We start from the raw sequence: 21,093 nt of genomic DNA on the forward strand, positions 1-21,093 counted from the left end.
CGTCTCAGGCCGCTTCCCATTCCCTCTCGACCGTGGTCTCACATCGCCTTAGATTTTGTCACCGGACTGCCTTCGTCAGCGGGGAAGACTGTTATTCTTACGGTTGTCGACAGGTTCTCTAAGGTGGCTCATTTTATTCCCCTTGCTAAGCTTCCTTCTGCTAAAGAGACGGCACAAATCATCATCGAGAATGTTTTCAGAATTCATGGCCTTCCGTCAGACGTCGTTTCGGACAGAGGTCCGCAATTCACGTCTCAATTTTGGAGGGAGTTTTGCCGTTTGATTGGGGCTTCCGTCAGTCTCTCTTCCGGCTTTCACCCCCAGTCTAACGGTCAAGCAGAACGGGCCAATCAGACTATTGGTCGCATCTTACGCAGTCTTTCTTTTCGCAACCCTGCGTCTTGGTCAGAACAGCTCCCCTGGGCAGAATACGCCCACAACTCGCTTCCTTCGTCTGCGACCGGGCTATCTCCTTTTCAGAGTAGCCTCGGGTACCAGCCTCCGCTGTTCTCATCTCAGTTCGCCGAGTCCAGCGTCCCCTCCGCTCAGGCTTTTGTCCAACGTTGCGAGCGCACCTGGAAGAGGGTCAGGTCTGCACTTTGCCGTTATAGGGCGCAGACTGTGAGGGCTGCTAATAAGCGTAGAACTAAGAGTCCTAGATATTGTCGCGGTCAGAGAGTTTGGCTCTCCACTCAGAACCTTCCCCTTAAGACCGCTTCTCGCAAGTTGACCCCGCGGTTCATTGGTCCGTTCCGTATTTCTCAGATCATTAATCCTGTCGCAGTTCGACTTCTTCTTCCGCGATATCTTCGTCGCGTCCACCCGGTCTTCCATGTCTCCTGTATCAAGCCCGTTCTTCGCGCCCCCGCTCGTCTCCCCCCCCCCCCCCATCCTTGTCGAGGGCGCACCCATCTACAGGGTCCGTAGGATTTTGGACATGCGTCCTCGGGGCCGTGGTCATCAGTACCTAGTCGATTGGGAGGGGTACGGTCCTGAGGAGAGGAGTTGGGTTCCCTCTCGGGACGTGCTGGACCGTGCGCTGATCGAGGATTTCCTCCGTTGCCGCCAGGTTTCCTCCTCGAGTGCGCCAGGAGGCGCTCGGTGAGTGGGGGGGTACTGTCATGTATTGTCATGTTGTGTCCTGTTCCTGTTCTTTCTCTTCACCCTGTCTCCCTCTGCTGGTCGTATTAGGTTACCTTTTCTTCCCCTCTTTCCCCCAGCTGTTCCTTGTCTTCTCTAACTACCTCGTTCACCCCTTTTCCCACCTGTTCCCTTTTTCCCTCTGATTAGGTCTCTATATCTCTCTCTGTTTTTGTTCCTGTCTTTGTCGGATTCTTGTTTGTGTTATTCATGCCTGAACCAGACTATCGTCATGTTTGCTGCAACCTTGTCCTGTCCTGTCGGAATCTGCCGGTCCATCTGAGCCTACGTTTGTTTTGTTATTAAAGAAGCTCTGTTTACGTTAATTCGCTTTTGGGTCCTCATTCACGCACCGTAACAATAATGTTTCTTAGAGAAAGAAGTAATGCTTTTAGTCAAGAGAGATATTAGCCTTCTGATTTCAGTGAAGAGCAAGACGTATCGCTCTGTTCTGGGCCCGCTGCAGTTTTTCTAGGTCCTATTTGCAGCACCTGAACATATGACTGGGCAATAATCAAGATAAGATAAAACTAGAGGCCATGTTCCAATCAGTGTGTTCCAATCAGCCAGAAATAAAGGGATTTGATTGGATTAAGCAGAGTTCAGGCGCATCAGGGGGAGGGGATCTCATTAGTGGGCAGGTAAATGTCAACTCAGCTGAATCACTTGCTCCCCTGACTTCCTCCGACTGCCTGTTTTAAGTGGCTCTCAGGCTGCCTACTAACTCCTCTGTTCACATGCAGCTCTCAGAGAGACCCAGTAGACCATGTGATTTAATGTCAGCTCTGTCTGAATACTGAGGTTGTAGTAATAGGAGGAGACGGTCAAGTAATGCAGACCTCTCTTTGGAATATTACTGTGTTATAAAGCGAGGTAACACTGTCCCAAGTATCATACTACTAGGCAGGTTTTTTGATTATTTAATTTTTTTAAAGAAAGGATCATATGTTGTCGGATTTTTTATTTGTCAAACCCAACATTTATGAGGTAAAACACCAGATAATCCTCTCCCTCTCCCCACTTGCCCGTGTGCATCATGCTGTAACTGTAAATAGTTAGTTCATGTTTTGTTTCTGTCTGCAGCCATTCAGGACGATGAGAGGATCTCGGCGGAGGAGATGGACGAGAGGAGACGACAGAACATCGCCTACGAGTACCTCTGTCACCTGGAGGAGGCCAAACGGTAAGAGAGGAGGAGTAGTGGGAGGAGAGGCATGCCATGAGAAGGGGCAGTAGATTGTGATATATTGAGTGGATTTTTGGTGTACATGTCTGCTCTCTTCAGATGACAGCAGACTCTAATGCAGCTCATTGGAGTGTGTGATAAGTAGTTGAGTACACGACTCAAAAGACAGACTAGCACTCCTGCTGATAACTACTGATTCTGCTGGGGATTCAGGTAAACTAACTGACATCTAAGAGAGCTTGGTTCCCATTGGACTAAAGGAAGAATTGACGTTCGTGCTTGAGATGCTTAAGAGGACAGCTATTGTAATCTCATTCACACTTTAGAGCCCACAATGTCAACATGGGGCCACTACTGTAGTGTGTGTAGGAAATATAGTCAAGATGTTTACAAGGTTATAAATAATGATTTTTAGTTGAAATAATAATTGTGTCCTTCAAACTTTTGCTTTCGTCAAATAATCCTCCATTTGCAGCAATTACAGCCTTGCAGACCTTTGGCATTATAGTTGTCAATTTGTTGAGGTAATCTGAAGAGATTTCACCCCATGCTTCCATGATGGGCACTTCTCAATAGGGTTGAGATCCGGTGACTGCTGGCCACTCCATTATAGACAGAATACCAGCTGACTGCTTCTTCCCTAAATAGTTATTGCATAATTGGGAGCTGTGCTTTGGGTTATTGTCCTGTTGTAGGAGGAAATTGACTCCAATTTAAGCGCCGTCCACAGGGTATGGCATGGCGTTGCAAAATGGAGTATTAGCCTTTCTTCTTCAAGATCCCTTTTACCCTGTACAAATCTCCAACTTTACTACCACCAAAGCACCCCTAGACCATCACATTGCCTCCACCGTGCTTGACAGATGGCGTTAAGCACTCCTCCAGCATATTTTCATTTATTCTGTCTCACAAATGTTCTTCTTTGTGACCGGAACACCTCAAACTTAGATTTGTCTGTCCATAACACATTTTTCCAATCTTCCTCTGTCCAGTGTCTGTGTTATTTTGCCCATCTTAATCTTTTCTATTTATTGGCCAGTCTGAGATGTGGCTTTTTCTTTGCAACTGCCTAGAAGGCCAGCATCCCGGAGTCGCCTCTTCACTGTTAACGTTGAGACTGGTGTTTTGCGGGTACTATTTAATGAAGCTGCCAGTTGAGGACTTGTGAGTGGTCTGTTTCTCAAACTTGACACTAATGTATTTGTCCTCTTGCTCAGTTGTGCACCGGGGCCTCCCACTCTTTCTATTCTGGTTAGGGCCAGTTTGCTGTTCTGTGAAGGGTGTTTCTCAGAACAAGAATAGACTGACGAGTTTCAGAAGAAAGTGCTTTGTTTCTTGACAATTTGAGCCTGTAATCGAACCCACAAATGCTTATGCTCCAGATACTCAACTAGTCTAAAGAAGGCCAGTTTTATTGCTGCTTTAATCAGAACAACAGTTTACAGCAATTAGCCTTTTTAAAATGATAAACTTGGATTAGCTAATACACCGTGCCATTGGAACACAGGAGTGATGGTTGCTGATAATGGGCCTATGTAGATATTCCATAAAAAATCATCAGTTTCCAGCTACAGTAGTAATTTACAACATTAACCAAGTCTACACTGTATTTCTAATCAATTTGGTGTTATTTTAATGGATGAAAAATGTGGTATTCTTTAAAAAACAAGGACATTGCTAAGTGACCCCAAACCTTTGAGCGGTAGTGTATATTAAAAAAAAGATTAGTGTGAAGGATTCTTAATACAGTTGGTTGATGACATACAGTAATACAATATTGGTTGATGAAAAAACAACATTGACTTTTCCTGAGAGCTTTGAGTGTATCTGATACTGAACCACTTCCTGTCCTCTGTGTGAAGGCACCTAACAGGAAGCGTCCCCTCTCGTGTTCTGGCATGCTTTTTTTTAGGACTTCCCTACCACACCTCTGCAAGCAACCCAGAATAATCATACCAAAATCCAAGCTGCTATATCAGTACCATGGTTATATCACCAACCAGTGGGTGGTTTGAACACTTCTAACGTGTATGTGTCGAGGTCGCTGTGCACTGGTATGACTACATTGGCCCCCTGGTGGGATTTTGGATTCAAGTTTGACTGCAGAATGTGGACTTTGATTTGATAGAGAACAGAGAATTGGTGCATATGTAGTATCTTAATTTGAACAGCCTGTTGCTGGAGAACTTTCCTGCAATGCAGGAAATGTAAAACGTGTGTATTTAAGGTTTAAAAAGGCTTCTGAAGTTTAATTTCTACTTTTTTCCTCATGAAAAAAAGTATCAGCCCCTACAAAAATGTTCATTCATAACCCATATAATAATTCACATTTCCTTTTGCTGCAGGATTATTTTTCTGCTGTAGCAAACTTTCTCAAATTAAGATCCTATATCTGTAGTGGTATCATTTGTGACTTTATTGGTGTCATGGATCTGTGTCTCTGTCAAAGTGTAATATGGAGTCTGACAAACTACTCTGTCCTGTTAACCTGGAAGAGACAGCCCTCTCACCACGCACCTAGACAGTAGCAGGCAGGGTTGGGTAGGCTACTTTCTAAATGTTACAGTTACTGGTTACCTTTCCAAAATTGTAATCATTAACATAACTTTTAGATTACTTTCCCCTTAAAGGGGAATCGCAGCTTTTCCAACCTCATATTCATTATCTCCAGCACAATACCAGTGTCTACATATGTGAAAAATTATAAGTTTCTATGATAAGAGAAAGGTCCTAAAGAATGCTTCTCTGTGACATCACAGAGTAGGAATAACAGTGGTTTTCAAAACCTGCAATAAGTTTCTAGCCAGAGGAAGGGTATTTTCTTGCTCCCCACATCATCGAGAATGTCATTGTTTGAAAATCCCTATTTTCACTTTTGATGACGTCATCGGCTAGAACTTTTAAATTAATGCAAAATGTAGAAATGCCCCCATTTCAACTATGTTGACACTGGTATTGTGCTGGAGATAATGAAAATTAGGTTGAAAAGTGGTGTAACTTGCCTTTAAAAAAGGTATTTGAAGAAGACACAAATTAATATTACCAATTGAACGACATCTATTGCAAGATTAATCAATATTAAAAGTTGACATAGCTGGCAATAATTGGATGTTACATTTGACTTTGGGTTGGTTATGCTTCTTCTAATCCATTGCTTTCTACTAAAGATAATACGATTAGGCTATTTTTTTTTAATATTAAAAACTAGTCATTCCAGTCTTGGGCGATATCCTTATTGTCATACTTTTTTATACTGACCTTGTGCCATACTGGAATATTCGGTAATACCGGAACTGAACACAAGGGGAGCTATTTTCAAATCCCACTGAGCCTTTGTAAATCGTAGGTTAGCCATGCTAACAAGTACATGTAAACTCCCATAGAGAATGCTAACTAAATGTCAACGAGCGTATTGCAAACATTTTATACAGTCTCTGACCTAAACTACAGTGCCTTCGGAAAGTTTTGACACCACTTGACTTCTTCCACTTTTTGTTAAATTAGACTTATTCTAAAATGGATTAAATAAATACAAATCCTCAGCAATCTACACACACTACCCTATAATGACAAAGCGAAAACAAGTATTCAGACCCTTTTGCTATGAGAGGTGAAATTGAGGTTCTGGTGCATCCTATTTCCAATGCTCATCCCTGATGTTTCTACAACGTGATTGGAGTACACCTGTGGTAAATTCAATTGATTGGACATGATTTGAAAAGACACACACCTGCCTATATAAGGTTCCACAGTTGACAGTGCATATCAGAGCAAAGACCAAGCCATGAGGTTGACGGAGTTGTCCGTAGAGCTCCGAGACAGGATTGTGTCAAGGCACAGATCTGGGGAAGGGTACAACAAATGTCTGCAGCATTGAAGGTCCCCAAGAACACAGTGGCCTCCATTCTTAAATGATTGAGTTTGCCAAAAGGCACCTAAAGACTCTCAGGACATGAGACACAAGATTCTCTGGTCTGATGAAACCAAGATTGAACTCTTTGGTCTGAATGCCAAGCGTCACGTCCGGAGGAAACCTGGCACCATCCCTACGGGAAGCATGGTGGTGGCAGCATTATGCTGTGGGGAAGTTTTTCAACGGCAGGGACTGGGAGACTAGTCAGGATTGAGGCAAAGATGAACGGCACATAGTACAGAGATCCTTGATGAAAACTTGCTCCAGAGCTCTCAGGACCTCAGACTGGGGCGACGGTTCACCTTCCAACAAGACAACAACCCTAAGCACACAGCCAGGACAACGCGTTAGTGGATTTGGGACAAGTCTCTGAATGTCCCTGAGTGGCCCAGCCAGAGACCGGACTTAAACCTGATCTAACATTTCTGGAGAGACTTGAAAATAGCTGTGCAGTGACACTCCCCATCCAACCAGACAGAGCTTGAGAGGATCTGCAGAGAAGAATGGGAGAAACTCCCCAAATACAGATGTGCCAAGCTTGTAGCGTCATACCCAAGAAGACTTGAGGCTGTAATCGCTGCCAAAGGTGCTTCAACAAAGTACTGAGTAAAGGGTCAAATACTTATGTAAATGTAATATTTCATTTTTTTTTTAAATGTATTTGCAATAAAAATGTGCTTTGTCATTATGGGGTATTGTGTTTTTAGTCAATTTTATAATAAGGCTGTAGCGCAACAAAATGTGTAGGAGTCAAGTGGTCTGAATACTTTCCAAAGGCACTGTATTTTCAGGACAGACATCCCAGTTCTTAACATTATACAAGTAACTCCAAAATGCTACTCACAGTTGGCTGGATGCACAAAACTAGTATTAGACAGCAAGGCCCTTGATCCAGGAGGGTATTCTCTGCTGTTACTGGCAAGCGAGGCTTGATTTTGGAAGAAGCTAACCACTTAGCTAGATGGCTAACTAGCTACTAAATTAGTAAACTGAATGCACAACTGCAGAGCATTTAGTAGTTATGAGATATTTAGTTGTGAATTCCATAACTGTAACTAGATCACTTGGCGCGTGCTGCACAACAGTGAGTGACTCTCAAAGCTCCGGTCTCCCGTTGTCTGCTTGTAAACAAACGCCACGTGACTGGCTACTAATGGTAAGCTTCATAATGAAAAATTATGTGACCGGTGAAATAAACACTATCTTCTTTATCTTCTAACATATTTCACAAGTTGATTGCATGTATTTACTTAGAAATTGAATATTTGTAGATACTTTTTAAGAACTTCAATGAAATAGTTTTTACTATTGACTGTATTGGAAAAACCATCCCATGGCTATTTCCAAATACCAAATACTCCAAGACTAAGACATTCCAATTAATTTAATAACCCTTGATCTTCAAAAATATGACTTGGAAATATAGATTAGCTAAATTGTTTTACCTGGGCATAAACTAAGGATTTATTATCCTATAGTCTACTCTGTTTATGATTGTGTTGTCATACATGAATGATTGGGCTCATTGCTTCGAGTTGAAAAAGAGATGCTGCTCCCATGAAATGGCATGCTTCGCGCACTACCCGACAGTGCTATTTGCGTGTGAAAAATGAATGCCATATGCTACATTTTGTATAGGTCTGTTTTTGTTGGTGACACCATGATATCTTGATAATTTGCAGCTGTTTACAGTAGCAAGAAAGTATGTGAACCCTTTGGAAATACCTGGACTGATGCATAAATTGGTCATCAAATTTGATCTGATCTTCATGTTTCAGTTCAGCAATATTTGGATTTCTGGTGTGAACTGCTCTATTGAGGTCATGCCACAGCATCTCAATCAGGTTGAGCTCAGGACTCCAGAAGGCATATTTTCTTCTGTTGAAGCCATTCTGTGGATTTACTTCTGTTTTGGGTCGTTGTACTGTTGCATCACCCAACTTCTGTTGAGCTTCAATTGGCGGACAGATAACCTTACATTCTCCTGCAAAATGTCTTGATAGACTTGGGAATTAATTTTTCTGTCAACAATAGCAAGCTGTCCAGGCCCTGAGGCAGCAAAGCAGCCCCAAACCATGATGCTCCCTCCACCATACTTTACAGTTGGGATTAGGTTTTGATGTTGTACTGGGCATTTTTTTCAACTGTAGTTTCATCTATCCACAGAATATTTTGCCAGTAGTGCTGTGGAATATCCAGGTGCACTTTTGCAAACTTCAGACGTGCAGAAATGTTGTTTTTTGGGAAGCAGTGGCTTCTTCCGTGGTGTCCTCCCATGAACACCATAACGTAGACTTGTCAACAGAGATGTTAGCATCTTCCAGAGATTTCTGTAAGTCTTTAGCTGACACTAGGATTCTTCTTAACTTCATTGAGCATTCTGCGCTGTGCTCTTGCAGTCATCCTTGCAGGATGGCCACTCCTAGGGAGAGTAGCAAAAATGCTGAACTTTCTCAATTTTTATAGACAATTGGTCTTACCGGACTGACTGATGAACATCAAGACTTTTAGAGCTATTTTTGTAACCGTTTCCAGCTTTACGCAAGTCAACAATTCTTTATTAGGTCTTCCGAGGTCTCTTTTCTTCAAGGCATGGTTCACATCAGGCAATGCTTCTTGTGAATAGCAAACTCAAATTTTGTCCGTGTTTTTTTTTATAGGGCAAGGAAGCTCTAACCAACATCTCCAATTTCGTCTCATTGATTGGACTCCAGGTTAGCTGACTCCTGACTCCAATTAGCTTTTGGAGAAGTCATTAGCCTAGTGGTTCTAGAGGTTTTTCCAACTTACACTGTGAATGTTTAAATGATGTATCCAATACAGACAAGAAAAATACAATTTGTGTTATTAGTTTACGCTTAGATGCAGATCAGATCAAATTTGATGACCAATTTATGCAGGAATCCAGGTAATTCCAAAGGTTTCACATACTTTTTCGTGCCACTAATTATAAGTCTATTGACGCACCCATGCTTTAATCTAAGGAACATAATAAAAAAATCCTTTCCTATTCTATGGAAAGGGGAGACTCTCGTGAACACGATGGTGTTCTTCATTTTCTCTGTAACCTCCAAGTGTCACGGGACGTGTCTGAAGGTATCCCATACAACCACATGGATGTATGGAGGTAGTTTTGTGCCAACAAAAATAAGGGGTTAAATATGTGTCCCAAAAATGTCCTGCATTTTCTTATCGTCTAGATATAGGACAGACACTACAAAAGCGTTTTTTTTGTTTTTTTGCCATTTATGAATGTTACTCAATGCGTTTCTATGGGCTGTAGTAGTAAAGGCCAAATTCCTTATTTAAATAAATAAATAAAAAATACATATGCATGCATGCATGCATACATACATACATACATACATACATACATGGTCCTAAAAAAACAACCATATGTTAGGTACAGTGCCTTGCGAAAGTATTCGGCCCCCTTGAACTTTGCGACCTTTTGCCACATTTCAGGGTTCAAACATAAAGATATAAAACTGTATTTTTTTGTGAAGAATCAACAACAAGTGGGACACAATCATGAAGTGGAACGACATTTATTGGATATTTCAAACTTTTTTAACAAATCAAAAACTGAAAAATTGGGCGTGCAAAATTATTCAGCCCCTTTACTTTCAGTGCAGCAAACTCTCTCCAGAAGTTCAGTGAGGATCTCTGAATGATCCAATGTTGACCTAAATGACTAATGATGATAAATACAATCCACCTGTGTGTAATCAAGTCTCCGTATAAATGCACCTGCACTGTGATAGTCTCAGAGGTCCGTTGAAAGCGCAGAGAGCATCATGAAGAACAAGGAACACACCAGGCAGGTCCGAGATACTGTTGTGAAGACGTTTAAAGCCGGATTTGGATACAAAAAGATTTCCCAAGCTTTAAACATCCCAAGGAGCACTGTGCAAGCGATAATATTGAAATGGAAGGAGTATCAGACCACTGCAAATCTACCAAGACCTGTCCGTCCCTCTAAACTTTCAGCTCATACAAGGAGAAGACTGATCAGAGATGCAGCCAAGAGGCCCATGATCACTCTGGATGAACTGCAGAGATCTACAGCTGAGGTGGGAGACTCTGTCCATAGGACAACAATCAGTCGTATATTGCACAAATCTGGCCTTTATGGAAGAGTGGCAAGAAGAAAGCCATTTCTTAAAGATATCCATAAAAAGTGTTGTTTAAAGTTTGCCACAAGCCACCTGGGAGACACACCAAACATGTGGAAGAAGGTGCTCTGGTCAGATGAAACCAAAATTGAACTTTTTGGCAACAATGCAAAACGTTATGTTTGGCGTAAAAGCAACACAGCTCATCACCCTGAACACACCATGCCCACTGTCAAACATGGTGGTGGCAGCATCATGGTTTGGGCCTTAAACTTATCTTATAAAAGCCAATCAACCTCAACATAATCACAGGATGATAATATTACTAGTTTATCTAGCTTGTCCTGCGTTGCATATAATCGACACGGTGCCTGTTAATTTATCATTGAATCATAGCCTACTTTGCCAAACTGCACATTTGCGAAAAAGCACTGTCGTTGCACCAATGTGTACCTAACCATAAACATCAAGCCTTTCTTAAAATCAATACACAAGTATATATTTTTAAACCTGCATATTTAGTTAATATTGCCTGCTAACATGACTTTCTTTTGACTAGGGAAATTGTGTCACTTCTCTTGCGTTCTGTGCAGCAGAGTCAGGGTACATCCAGCAATTTGGGCTGCCTGGCTCGTTGCGAACTGTCTGAAGACCATTTGTTCCTAACAAAGACAGCCAATTTCGCAAAGCGGGGGATGATTTAACAAAAGCGCATTTGCGAAAAAAGCACAATTGTTGCACGAATGTACCTAACTATAAACATCAATGCCTTTCTTAAAATCAATACACAGAAGTATATATTTTTTTAAACCTGCATATTTAGTTAATAGAAATCCAGGTTAGCAGGAAATATTAAACACTTGAAATTGTGTCACTTCTCTTGTGTTTATTGCACGCAGAGTCAGGGTATATGCAACAGTTTGGGCCGCCTGGCTCGTTGCGAACTAATTTGCCAGAATTTTACGAAATTATGACATAACATTGAAGGTTGTTCAATGTAACAGGAATATTTAGATTTATGGATGCCACCCGTTTAGAAAAAATACGGAAAGGTTCCGTATTTCACTGAAAGAGTAAACGTTTTCGAAATGAGTTTCCGGATTTGACCATATTAATGATGTGTGTGTTATTATGTTATAATTAAGTCAATGATTTGATCGAGCAGTCTGAGCGGTAGTAGGCAGCAGCAGGCTCGTAAGCATTAATTCAAACAGCACTTTCGTGCGTTTGCCAGCAGCTCTTAGCAATGCTTCAAGTTTCTGTTTATGACTTCAAGCCTATCAACTTCCGAGATTAGGCTGGTGTAACCGATGTGAAATGGCTAGCTAGTTAGCGGGGTGCGCGCTAATAGCGTTTCAATCAGTGACGTCACTCGCTCTGAGACCTTGAAGTATGTGTTCCCCTTGCTCTGCAAGGGCTGTGGTTTTTGTGGAGCAATGGGTAATCGATGCTTCGAGGGTGGCTGTTGTCGATGTGTTCCAGGTTCGAGCCCAGGTAGGGGCGAGGAGAGGGACGGAAGCTATACTGTTACACTGGCAATACTAAAGTGCCTATAAGAACATCCAATAGTCAAAGGTATATGAAATACAAATGGTATAGAGCCTATAATTACTACAACCTAAAACTTCTTACCTGGGAATATTGAAGACTCATGTTAAAAGGAACCACCAGCTTTCATATGTTCTCATGTTTTGAGCAAGGAGCTTAAACTTTTTTTTACATGGAACATGTTTCATTATATATTTGAGGCTAAATTTATTTTATTGATGTATTATATTAAGTTAAAATAAGTGTTCATTCAGTATTGTTGTAATTGTCATTTACAAATAAAAAAATTAAATAAAACTGATTTAATTGGTATTGGCTTTTTTTGGTCCTCCAATAATCGGTATCGCGTTGAAAAATCATAATCGGTCGACCTCTAGTCTATATAAGGTCAAAGTTAAAACCAAGTCGAGACAGGATTGTGTTGAGGCACAGATCTGGGGAAGGGTACCAAAACATTTCTGCAGCATTTGGAGGCCCCCAAGAACTCTGTGGCCTCCATCATTCTTAAATGGAAAAAGTTTGGAACCACCAAGACTCTACATAGACCTGTCCATCTGGCAAACTGAGTAATCGGGGGAGAAGGGCTTTGGCCAGGGAGGTGACCAAGAACCCGATGGTCACTCTGACAGAGCTCCAGAGTTTTTCTGGGGAGATGGGAGAACCTTCCAGAAGGACAATCATCTCTACAGCAGGCCACCAAAAAGGCCTTTATGGTAGAGTAGCCAGATGGAAGCCACTCCTCAGTAAAAGGCAAATGACAGCCTGCTTGGAGTTTGCCAAAAGGCACCTAAAGGACTCTCAGACCATGAGACACAAGTTTCTTTGGTTTAATGAAACCAAGGTTGAACTTTTTGTTCTGAATTCCAAGCGTCACTTCTGGAGGAAACCTATCACTGTTCCTACTGTAAAGTGTGGTGGCATCATTATGCTGTGGTGATGTTTTTTCAGCGGCAGGGACTGGGAGACGAGTCTGGAAAGATGAACAGAGCTTGAGAGGATCTACAGAGAAGAATGGGAGAAACTCAACAAATGCAGGTGTTGCTAAGCTTGTAGCGTCATACCCAAAAGACTCGAGGTTGTAATCGTTGCCTAAGGTGCTTCAACAAAGTACTGAGTAAATGGTATGAATACTTAGGAAATTATATATTTCAGTTTTTTTATACATTTGCAAAAATGTGTAACTTGTTTTTGCTTTGTCATTATGGGGTATTGTGTGTAGATTGAAAAAAACAACAAGAATTTAATCAGTTTTAGAATAAGGCTTTAACATAACAAAATGTGGAAAAAGTCAAGGGGTCTGAATACTTTCCGAATGCACTGTACATTTGTTAATAGCCATCCACAACGACGTCAATTTGTAAGGCACAAATAGCTAAATGAGAGAACAGCTGTATGATTCACATCAATGCACTATGTAGATATAAAAAATGTATGATATATGTATCAGCTGTAGTAGGCTACACAACTGCTGTCGTACTTACCGCCAAGCGTTTATTCAAGTTTGATATTCTTTGAATGCCGACAGCAGTCGCACCATTGGAAGACATAGATTGTGGGATTACAGTCCAAGCTATCAAACACATTTGGTGTGTTAGTGGTCTCTGTCTTGTGGTCAGACTCGATTAGGCAGAACCAAACTTTTAATAAAGGTTAAATAAATAAAAATCTGTGCAACTTTTTTTCAGTACTGATTTGAATTATTGAGAGAACCAAGGTGTCAATAGTTTTTTTTGCTGATCTGATTACAATATTTTTGTTGGTACTGGATTGCAGTTTGTTTTTTGGTTGGTAATCCGTTACTCCCCAACCTGGTAGCAGGACATGCCTCTTTCCCACACACACACACCTTACTTCCTGTGGTGTTTCTCTTGGAAGCACGGCTGATTTCCCATCTCTCCTTCATTATTGGTAAAGCCTCTACTCTGGGAAGCCTGTCATCTAGGATTCGGGTTCTGCCTGCTAATCAGGCTATTAGTGACTGAGTCGGGCAGCGGGATTAGGGCCTGTCTAACCATGCTCTGCTCTGCCTCCATTCTGGGGTCAGGAGTCACAGGCACAGGGTAGGCATGCAGCCCCAGTCTAATCGGCCCATCTACCACACCCAGGAGAATGTCTTGACTATAACAACTAAACAATGCTGCTTTTGTCTTCTCTGGCAAATGAGGTTAATGTGGGTTACAGGTATGATAACTAAGATAATACAGTGGTATTGTGCCTCACACGTTACAACCATAGTTTACCGTAACAGCCTAGCAAAAGGGCTTACTAACAAAGACCAGACGTTAGACATTCATTTACAGAATGTATGCCTACCTCAGTCTGTTTAACCAAAACTATAGTGCAGTGATAACACTGCACTGGTACCAGCCTTGTACGACACATAGCTGCTGATATAGGCTAGGCATAAGCCTAGACATTCTTTTAGACTCCTAGGCTGTCAGCCGGGCGACACACCCACTCTCTCACACACAAAACCACACACACCCCCTGTGGTAAAGGGGGACTTTGTACCTGTAGTGCTGAGTAAACAATCTGTCAGCTTGCACATGATGTGTTTTTTTATATGGAGTCATTTCTTTTTTACCCTTCACTTCATCAATGAACTTTTAGTTATGTTTTTATAAGTTGGGCAAGAAATGGGCCTATCAACTATAGAACTTTGGGGGAAAAAGTGCTTGTCTTCCATTTTGTCTGATCTTTGATAATTTATTTAAGCCTAAATTATATTTTGACTAACTTAGCTAAAGTAGCATTAAGAGCTGTCTATTCAAACATGCAAAAATACCCTCCGTGCCACTAGTATCACACATAACATAACATGGGAGGGGAGGCTTACGGCGGATAGTACATATTGTACACACACAATTACTGTAGTAGCGCTTGGCTAAAGAGTTTAGTTTAGGCTAACGTGGACTGGTGTGGGGTGTCTCCTTTTGTCCCAGAGAGCAGTAGGCAATATGTTGTTTAGCCTGGCCACAGGTCTGACAGTAACAATGACAGGAAAGAGTGGCTGGGGAGTTGTAAACACTGTTGTTGGACCTGTGCTCCAAGCAGCTGTATACAAACAACCACATTGTTTCACTCCAGGATGTGCAGTTTCAGAGGCTGGAGGGCTTTGTTACTGACTGAGCCTGAATGCTCCTCTCTTTGACTTCAACTTACCCTGTTTCTTTTTCTTGCTCTGTTGTTCTCCAACAATTAAATCGGGGAGGGGACTGTGGATCTGTCTCCGTCTCTCCGCCCGTTCATATGTTAGTCACACGCGATATCCCAGACAACACTGGCCCGGTTTTAATGAATGTTGCGTCTTGTCATAGAGATCCGGCATTTAGAAAATTACGCTGATTAGCCAGATGGTGGTGCTATAACAAGATTGAAAATGCAAACTTTGAAAGGTCATGCCCCTCACCCCATTTGACCCAAAGTCTTCAAATTCAGTATACGGGTCCCTCTCGTCACAAGGGTCAAATTCGCTTCTGGGATCCATAAGGTCTGCTATGATCGGTTTTCTGCCATTTAGAATTTTGTGAAAAACACTTAAAATGCTACTCTTCTGGCACCGAATGACCAATCTGCATAAAACTTAATATGTTGCATCTGTGGACAAAGGTCTCTGAAAGCAATATTTTACAAACTAATACATAAAACAACATGGTTGATATTGACCAATAAACATTCACATGGGCTTGGTCTGGCACATAAATGCATATAAATCAGTCAATTACAGTATATTCGTATGGTAACAATTTGTTGCAAACACTGTCAAGACTCAACATATGCAAGAACATTCATATCGACCACAAGCTGGTGCTATAACGGGCACATGTTTGTCTTTGAATCTGTTTGACGCAGAGTGCTAAAATTTGGCACGCATGCTCAGGGATATGAGTCTAGCTAACCCACTCGATATTCAGACAGCGCTGACCCGATTTTGTCAACTTATGTGGATGATGTGTCTATCTACAGAGGTCAGTTTTAACTAAATGTTATTACACTGATTGGCCCAAGGGGGAGTAATCAACTGTACGTACAGTTGAAGTCGGAAGTTTACAAACACTTAGGTTGGAGTCATTAACTTGTTTTTCAACCGCTCCACAAATTTCTTGTTAACAAACTATAGTTTTGACAAGTCGGTTAGGACATCTACTTTGTGCATGACACAAGTCATTTTTCCAACAATTGTTTACAGACAGATTATTTCACTTATAATTCACTGTATCACAATTCCAGTGGGTCAGAAGTTTACATACACAAAGATGACTGTGCCTTTAAACAGCTTGGAAAATTCCAGAAAATGATGTCATGGCTTTAGAAGCTTCTGATGGACTAATTGACATCATTTGAGTCGATTGGAGGTGTACCTGTGGATGTATTTCAAAGCCTACCTTCAAACTCGGTGCCTCTTTGCTTAACTTGCTTAACGCTCGTAGCGTCCCACCTTGACAACATCTGGTGAAATTGCAGAGTGCGAAATTCAAAATACAAAAGTAGTAATATTAAACATTCATAAAAATACAAGTGTTATATACCATTCTTTAGCTTAGAATCTTGTTAATGGAACCACTTTGTCCGATTTACAATAGGGTTTACGGCGAAGCATAGCATTTGATCATCTGAGGACAGCACGTCACCCACTTCCTGCATTAACATGAATTCATAACCTGCACAGGTGTCACACAACTCAAAAATAGTGATAAAATAAATCACTTGCCTTTGAAGATCTTCATCTTTTTGCAATCCAAAGGGTCCCAGTTACACAATGAATGGTCGTTTTGTTCGATAAAGTCCTTCTTTATAGCCCAAAATGCCATTTTATTTGGCGCATTTGATTCAGAAATCCACCTGTTCCAACTTGCCCAACACATGCCTACAAAGGAATCAAAAAATGTACCTGTAAACTTCGTCCAAACAATTCAAACACGGTTTTTAATCAAACCTCAGGTACCCTAATATGTAAATAATTTAAAAAAGTTAAGACTGAATATACTGTGTTCAATACCGGAGAAAAAGAACAAGGAGCACGCTCTCATTCACGCGCGCCAAAAAATTTGAGTCCTTCTGAGGGACACTTCGAAAGAATACGAATACTAATTCAGTTTTCAAAAAACAAGCATGAAACAATTTCTAAAGACTTGACATCTAGTGGAAGCCATAGGAACTGCAATCTGGGTCCTAATTATTAGACTTTCCCATTGAAAAGTCCAATGACCTCAAAAAAGAAATTTCCTGGATGGATTGTCCTCTGGGTTTCACCTGCCAAATCAGTTCTGTTATACTCACAGACATTATTTTAACAGTTTTAGAAACTTTAGATTGTTTTCTATCCAATACTACCATGCATATCCTAGCTTCTGGGCCTGAGTAACAGGAAGTATACTTTGGGCACCTCAGTCATCCAAACTTCTCAATACTGCCCCCTAGCCTTAAAAAGTTAACATCATGGGAAAAGCAAAAGAAATCAGCCAAGACCTCAGGAAAAAAATTGTAGACCTCCACAAGTCTGGTTAATCCTTGGAAGCAATTTCCAAACGCCTGAAGGTACCACGTTCATCTGTACAAACAATAGTACGCAAGTATAAACACCATGGGACCATGCAGCCATCATACCGCTCAGGAAGAAGACACGTTCTGTCTTCTAGAGATGAACGTACTTTGGTGTGAAAAGTGCAAATCAATCCCAGAACAACATCGAAGGACCTTGTGAAGATGCTGGAGGAAACAGGTACAAAAGTATATATAGCCACAGTAAAACGAGTCCTATATCAACATAACCTGAAAGGCCGCTCAGCAAGAAGGCACTGCTCCAAAACCGCCATAAAAAAGCCAGACTACAGTTGGCACCTGCACATGGGGACAACAATCGTACTTTTTGGAGAAATGTACTCTGGTCTGATGAAACAAAAATAGAACAGTTTGGCCATAATGACCATTGTTCTGTTTGGAGGGAAAAGGGGGAGGCTTGCAAGCTGAAGAACACCATCCCAACCGTGAAGCACGGGGGTGGCAGCGTCATGTTGTGGGGGTGCTTTTCTGCAGGAGGGACTGATGCACTTCACAAATAGATGACATCATGAGGTAGGGAAATTGTGGCTATATTAAAGCAACATCTCAAGACATCAGGAACTTAAAGCATGGTCACAAATGGGTCTTCCAAATGGACAATGACCCCAAGTATACTTCCAAAGTTGTGGCCCTGACCTCAATCCCATAGAACATTTGTGGGCAGAACTGAAAAAGCTTGTGCGAGTCAGGAGGCCTACAAACCTGACTCCGTTACACCAGCTCTGTCAGGAGGAATGGGCCAAAATTCACCCAACTTTTTGTGGGAAGCTTGTGGAAGGCTACCTGAAATGTTTGACCCAAGTTAAACAATTTTAAAGGCAATTTTACCTAATATTATTTGAGTGTATGTTAACTTCTGATCCACTGGGAATGTGATGAAAGAAATAAAAGCTGAAATAAATCATTCTCTCTACTATTATTCTGACATTTCACATTCTTAAAATAAAGTGGTGATCCAAACTGACCTAAGACAGGAATGTTTACTAGGATTAAATGTCAGGAATTGTGAAAAACTGAGTTTAAATGTAGTTAAGTGGTATGTGAACTTCTGACTTCAACTGTACATTAGTCACACGCAGTATCTCAGACACCACTGGCCCGACTTATATAAAATTTAGGTGAATGATGCGCCTTGCTCGTGGGAGACGACATGTTTACTGTTACCTTTTTTTGTCTCTCTTTTTTCCCCATCTCGCTCTTCTTATTCATTATGCATTAATACTCTTCCTGTCCTTTACATCAGGGAACTACAACACCCATGTGTGTCACTATAACCTTCCCAGCGTTGTATCTATACCCTCTTCAAATTCCCCTCTCCTCCACTACATCAGCTCTAGCCGGCCCTCTTTCCAACCTGCTACGCAACCAACTCTCATGAAGTGTTCACTGTCATCAGACGGACATAGTATGATGTGCTGCTATCTCTATCAGCCACCCACACAAAGCCCTCTGTGCCTCCAGTCACACCTCCTCTATTATTGACTTGTTATTGTGGTTATTTTTGCAAGGGCCAGCCTGGTTGTGTTTTTCCTTTAGTCCCCTGGGCCAGTTCGGTAGTCACAGTACTGCAGTGAGTGGAAAGTGGCCATGGCACTGTTCCAAGATGCTAGATTTACATTTGGTCATGTTAGTGCAGAAGTGTGCCGATCTGACACAGCACATTACTCCCAATGCACAGACCGGACACTCTGTGTGTGTGTTACTCATTCCACAACAAATGTGGTAGAAACGGGCTACAAATTGCTGTATGTGAAGTGTAAGTTATCCTGTTAGTTTATCAGTAACGGTGTACCTCCTTGTTACTGATTTAAAAATGACTTGCATGAGGCACCAGTCATTCTCCAGTCCTGTTGCCCTAATTCTCCAGTTTTCCAGGAAAATTATGGCCCAGAATGACCGCATTGGACCAACTTATATCTGAGCCCATATTCACAAAGTGTCTCAGAATAGCAGTGCTGATCTAGGATTAGGTTCTTTCTGTCCATGTAATATTATCCATTATGGTCTTAAAGGCTAATCTGTTCTTCGATCAGCACTGCCACTCTGAGACACTTTAAGAATACAGGCTCTGGTTTCACTGAATAGTACTGGACTTAACTGGTGTTGGTTACTGCACCCTCAAAGGCTAAATGTGCCAAAGGTGTTCATGTTCCTGTTATTTTAGCCCAGGCCAAGAGGCAGACCTGTTCTTGTCATCTACAAGTAGTCTGTTTTGCTGATTGTTTTTGCATTCTATTTAAGAAGAGTTGTTTTTTCTGTGTCCGTCACCATCCTCTCACGTTTCCTTTGATATACAATTTGCTGTAATAATACGTCCCCATAAACTCTATCTTGGCATTCGCCAGCAGGGTTTTGGTGAAGAATTACAGCATATTATCACTTTAGCTATTCCCCTTTAGTAAGATTGTAGGACAAACAAAGGAATTTACAATGATAGTCAGATACAATTAACCTTTCATTCTGCAATGATACTGTACAATGCACAATGAAGTTAAGTGCATAAATCAATCAACATGATTGGGTACCATTGCACGGAATGGTCTGACTCGCCACAATAACATCATGTCTCCCCCACTGTTTGTTGTGGTTGTCCATTAAGAACCACACGCTCAGATGAGTTAGTGCTGACAGAGGAGAGGGGATGGTGTGTTGCTTGTGTTCATTGTGCTGACGCGTGTTGCGGTAGAGTGTTGTCTTTGCTTTGGTGGTTTAGCCTATGTGCGCGCACACCTTTTTAATTAAAGGAGACTAAGGAGGGATGTTGTCATGAAAGGTTGGATGGAGGAGGCAGGCCTGATGGCTTGAGCAGGATGGAGGTGGGTTAGGCCTGATGGAGTGGGCAGGATGGATGGAGTGGGCAGGATGGAGAAGGGTAGGCTGGATTAGGGATGGGCATTTGACATTTTTTGACTGTTGGAGTACTCAAAAGATATATGTTCACATTTATCTAAAGGCCTATGCCAAGAATGTGCAACAATGCCTAATTTATCATAACCAAACAGATAACAAATCATGATTGCTAAATTTAAGAACAATTTATTGAAACCGTAATATCAGCTGGTTATATTATTTAATGGAACACAATCTTTAAGAAGGCGGTAACTTCAACAGTGGCTCTAGCTTGTAGAAGTCTGTGGCTGTGCAATGGCATAGACAGGTTAGTCATATTTCCTGAGCCCTTATCACAGTCAAGACACCTGTTTTTTAGTAAAAGAAACGTGTTGTAATAAAATAGAACAGACAAAAACACAGTACATTTGAGGCATCTTAAAAAGTTAAAGTAATTCATAATGCTTTATTAAGAAGTGTAATAAACTACTGAGAATAAATAATAATAAGCATAATAAAGATACATTATATATGTAAAGCACTTTTCATTATGCAGAATAATCTCAAATTGCATAAAATTAAAACCAAATAAGACAAAAAATGGACACAACCCATGGGGCGGCGCACAATTGGCCCAGCGTCGTCCGGGTTAGGGAGGGTTGGCCGGAAGGGATATCCTTGTCTCATCGCGCACTAGTGACTCCTGTGGCGGGCCGGGCGCAGTGCACGCTGACCAGGTCGCTAGGTGTACGGTGTTTCCTCCGACACATTGGTGCGGCTGGCTTCCGGGTTGGATGTGT

The 21,093-nt window shown here is 41.5% G+C and overlaps 1 protein-coding gene across 3 annotated transcripts in view; it reads left to right on the top strand.

The window, feature by feature from the left end:
* The window catches only part of iqgap2 (IQ motif containing GTPase activating protein 2), a 91,161-nt gene that overhangs the window by 14,614 nt on the left and 55,454 nt on the right, over positions 1 to 21,093 (top strand). For all 3 annotated transcript variants that reach the window (XM_036979941.2, XM_036979942.2, XM_090237711.1), the window contains exon 2: positions 2,224 to 2,323. In XM_036979941.2, coding sequence (XP_036835836.2) covers positions 2,224 to 2,323 — 100 coding nt within the window. The remainder of the gene's footprint in view (positions 1 to 2,223; positions 2,324 to 21,093) is intronic.

Source organism: Oncorhynchus mykiss, chromosome 6 (genome assembly GCF_057628025.1).
Source record: "Oncorhynchus mykiss isolate SJ-2025 chromosome 6, ASM5762802v1, whole genome shotgun sequence".
Taxonomy (NCBI): Eukaryota; Metazoa; Chordata; class Actinopteri; order Salmoniformes; family Salmonidae; genus Oncorhynchus; species Oncorhynchus mykiss.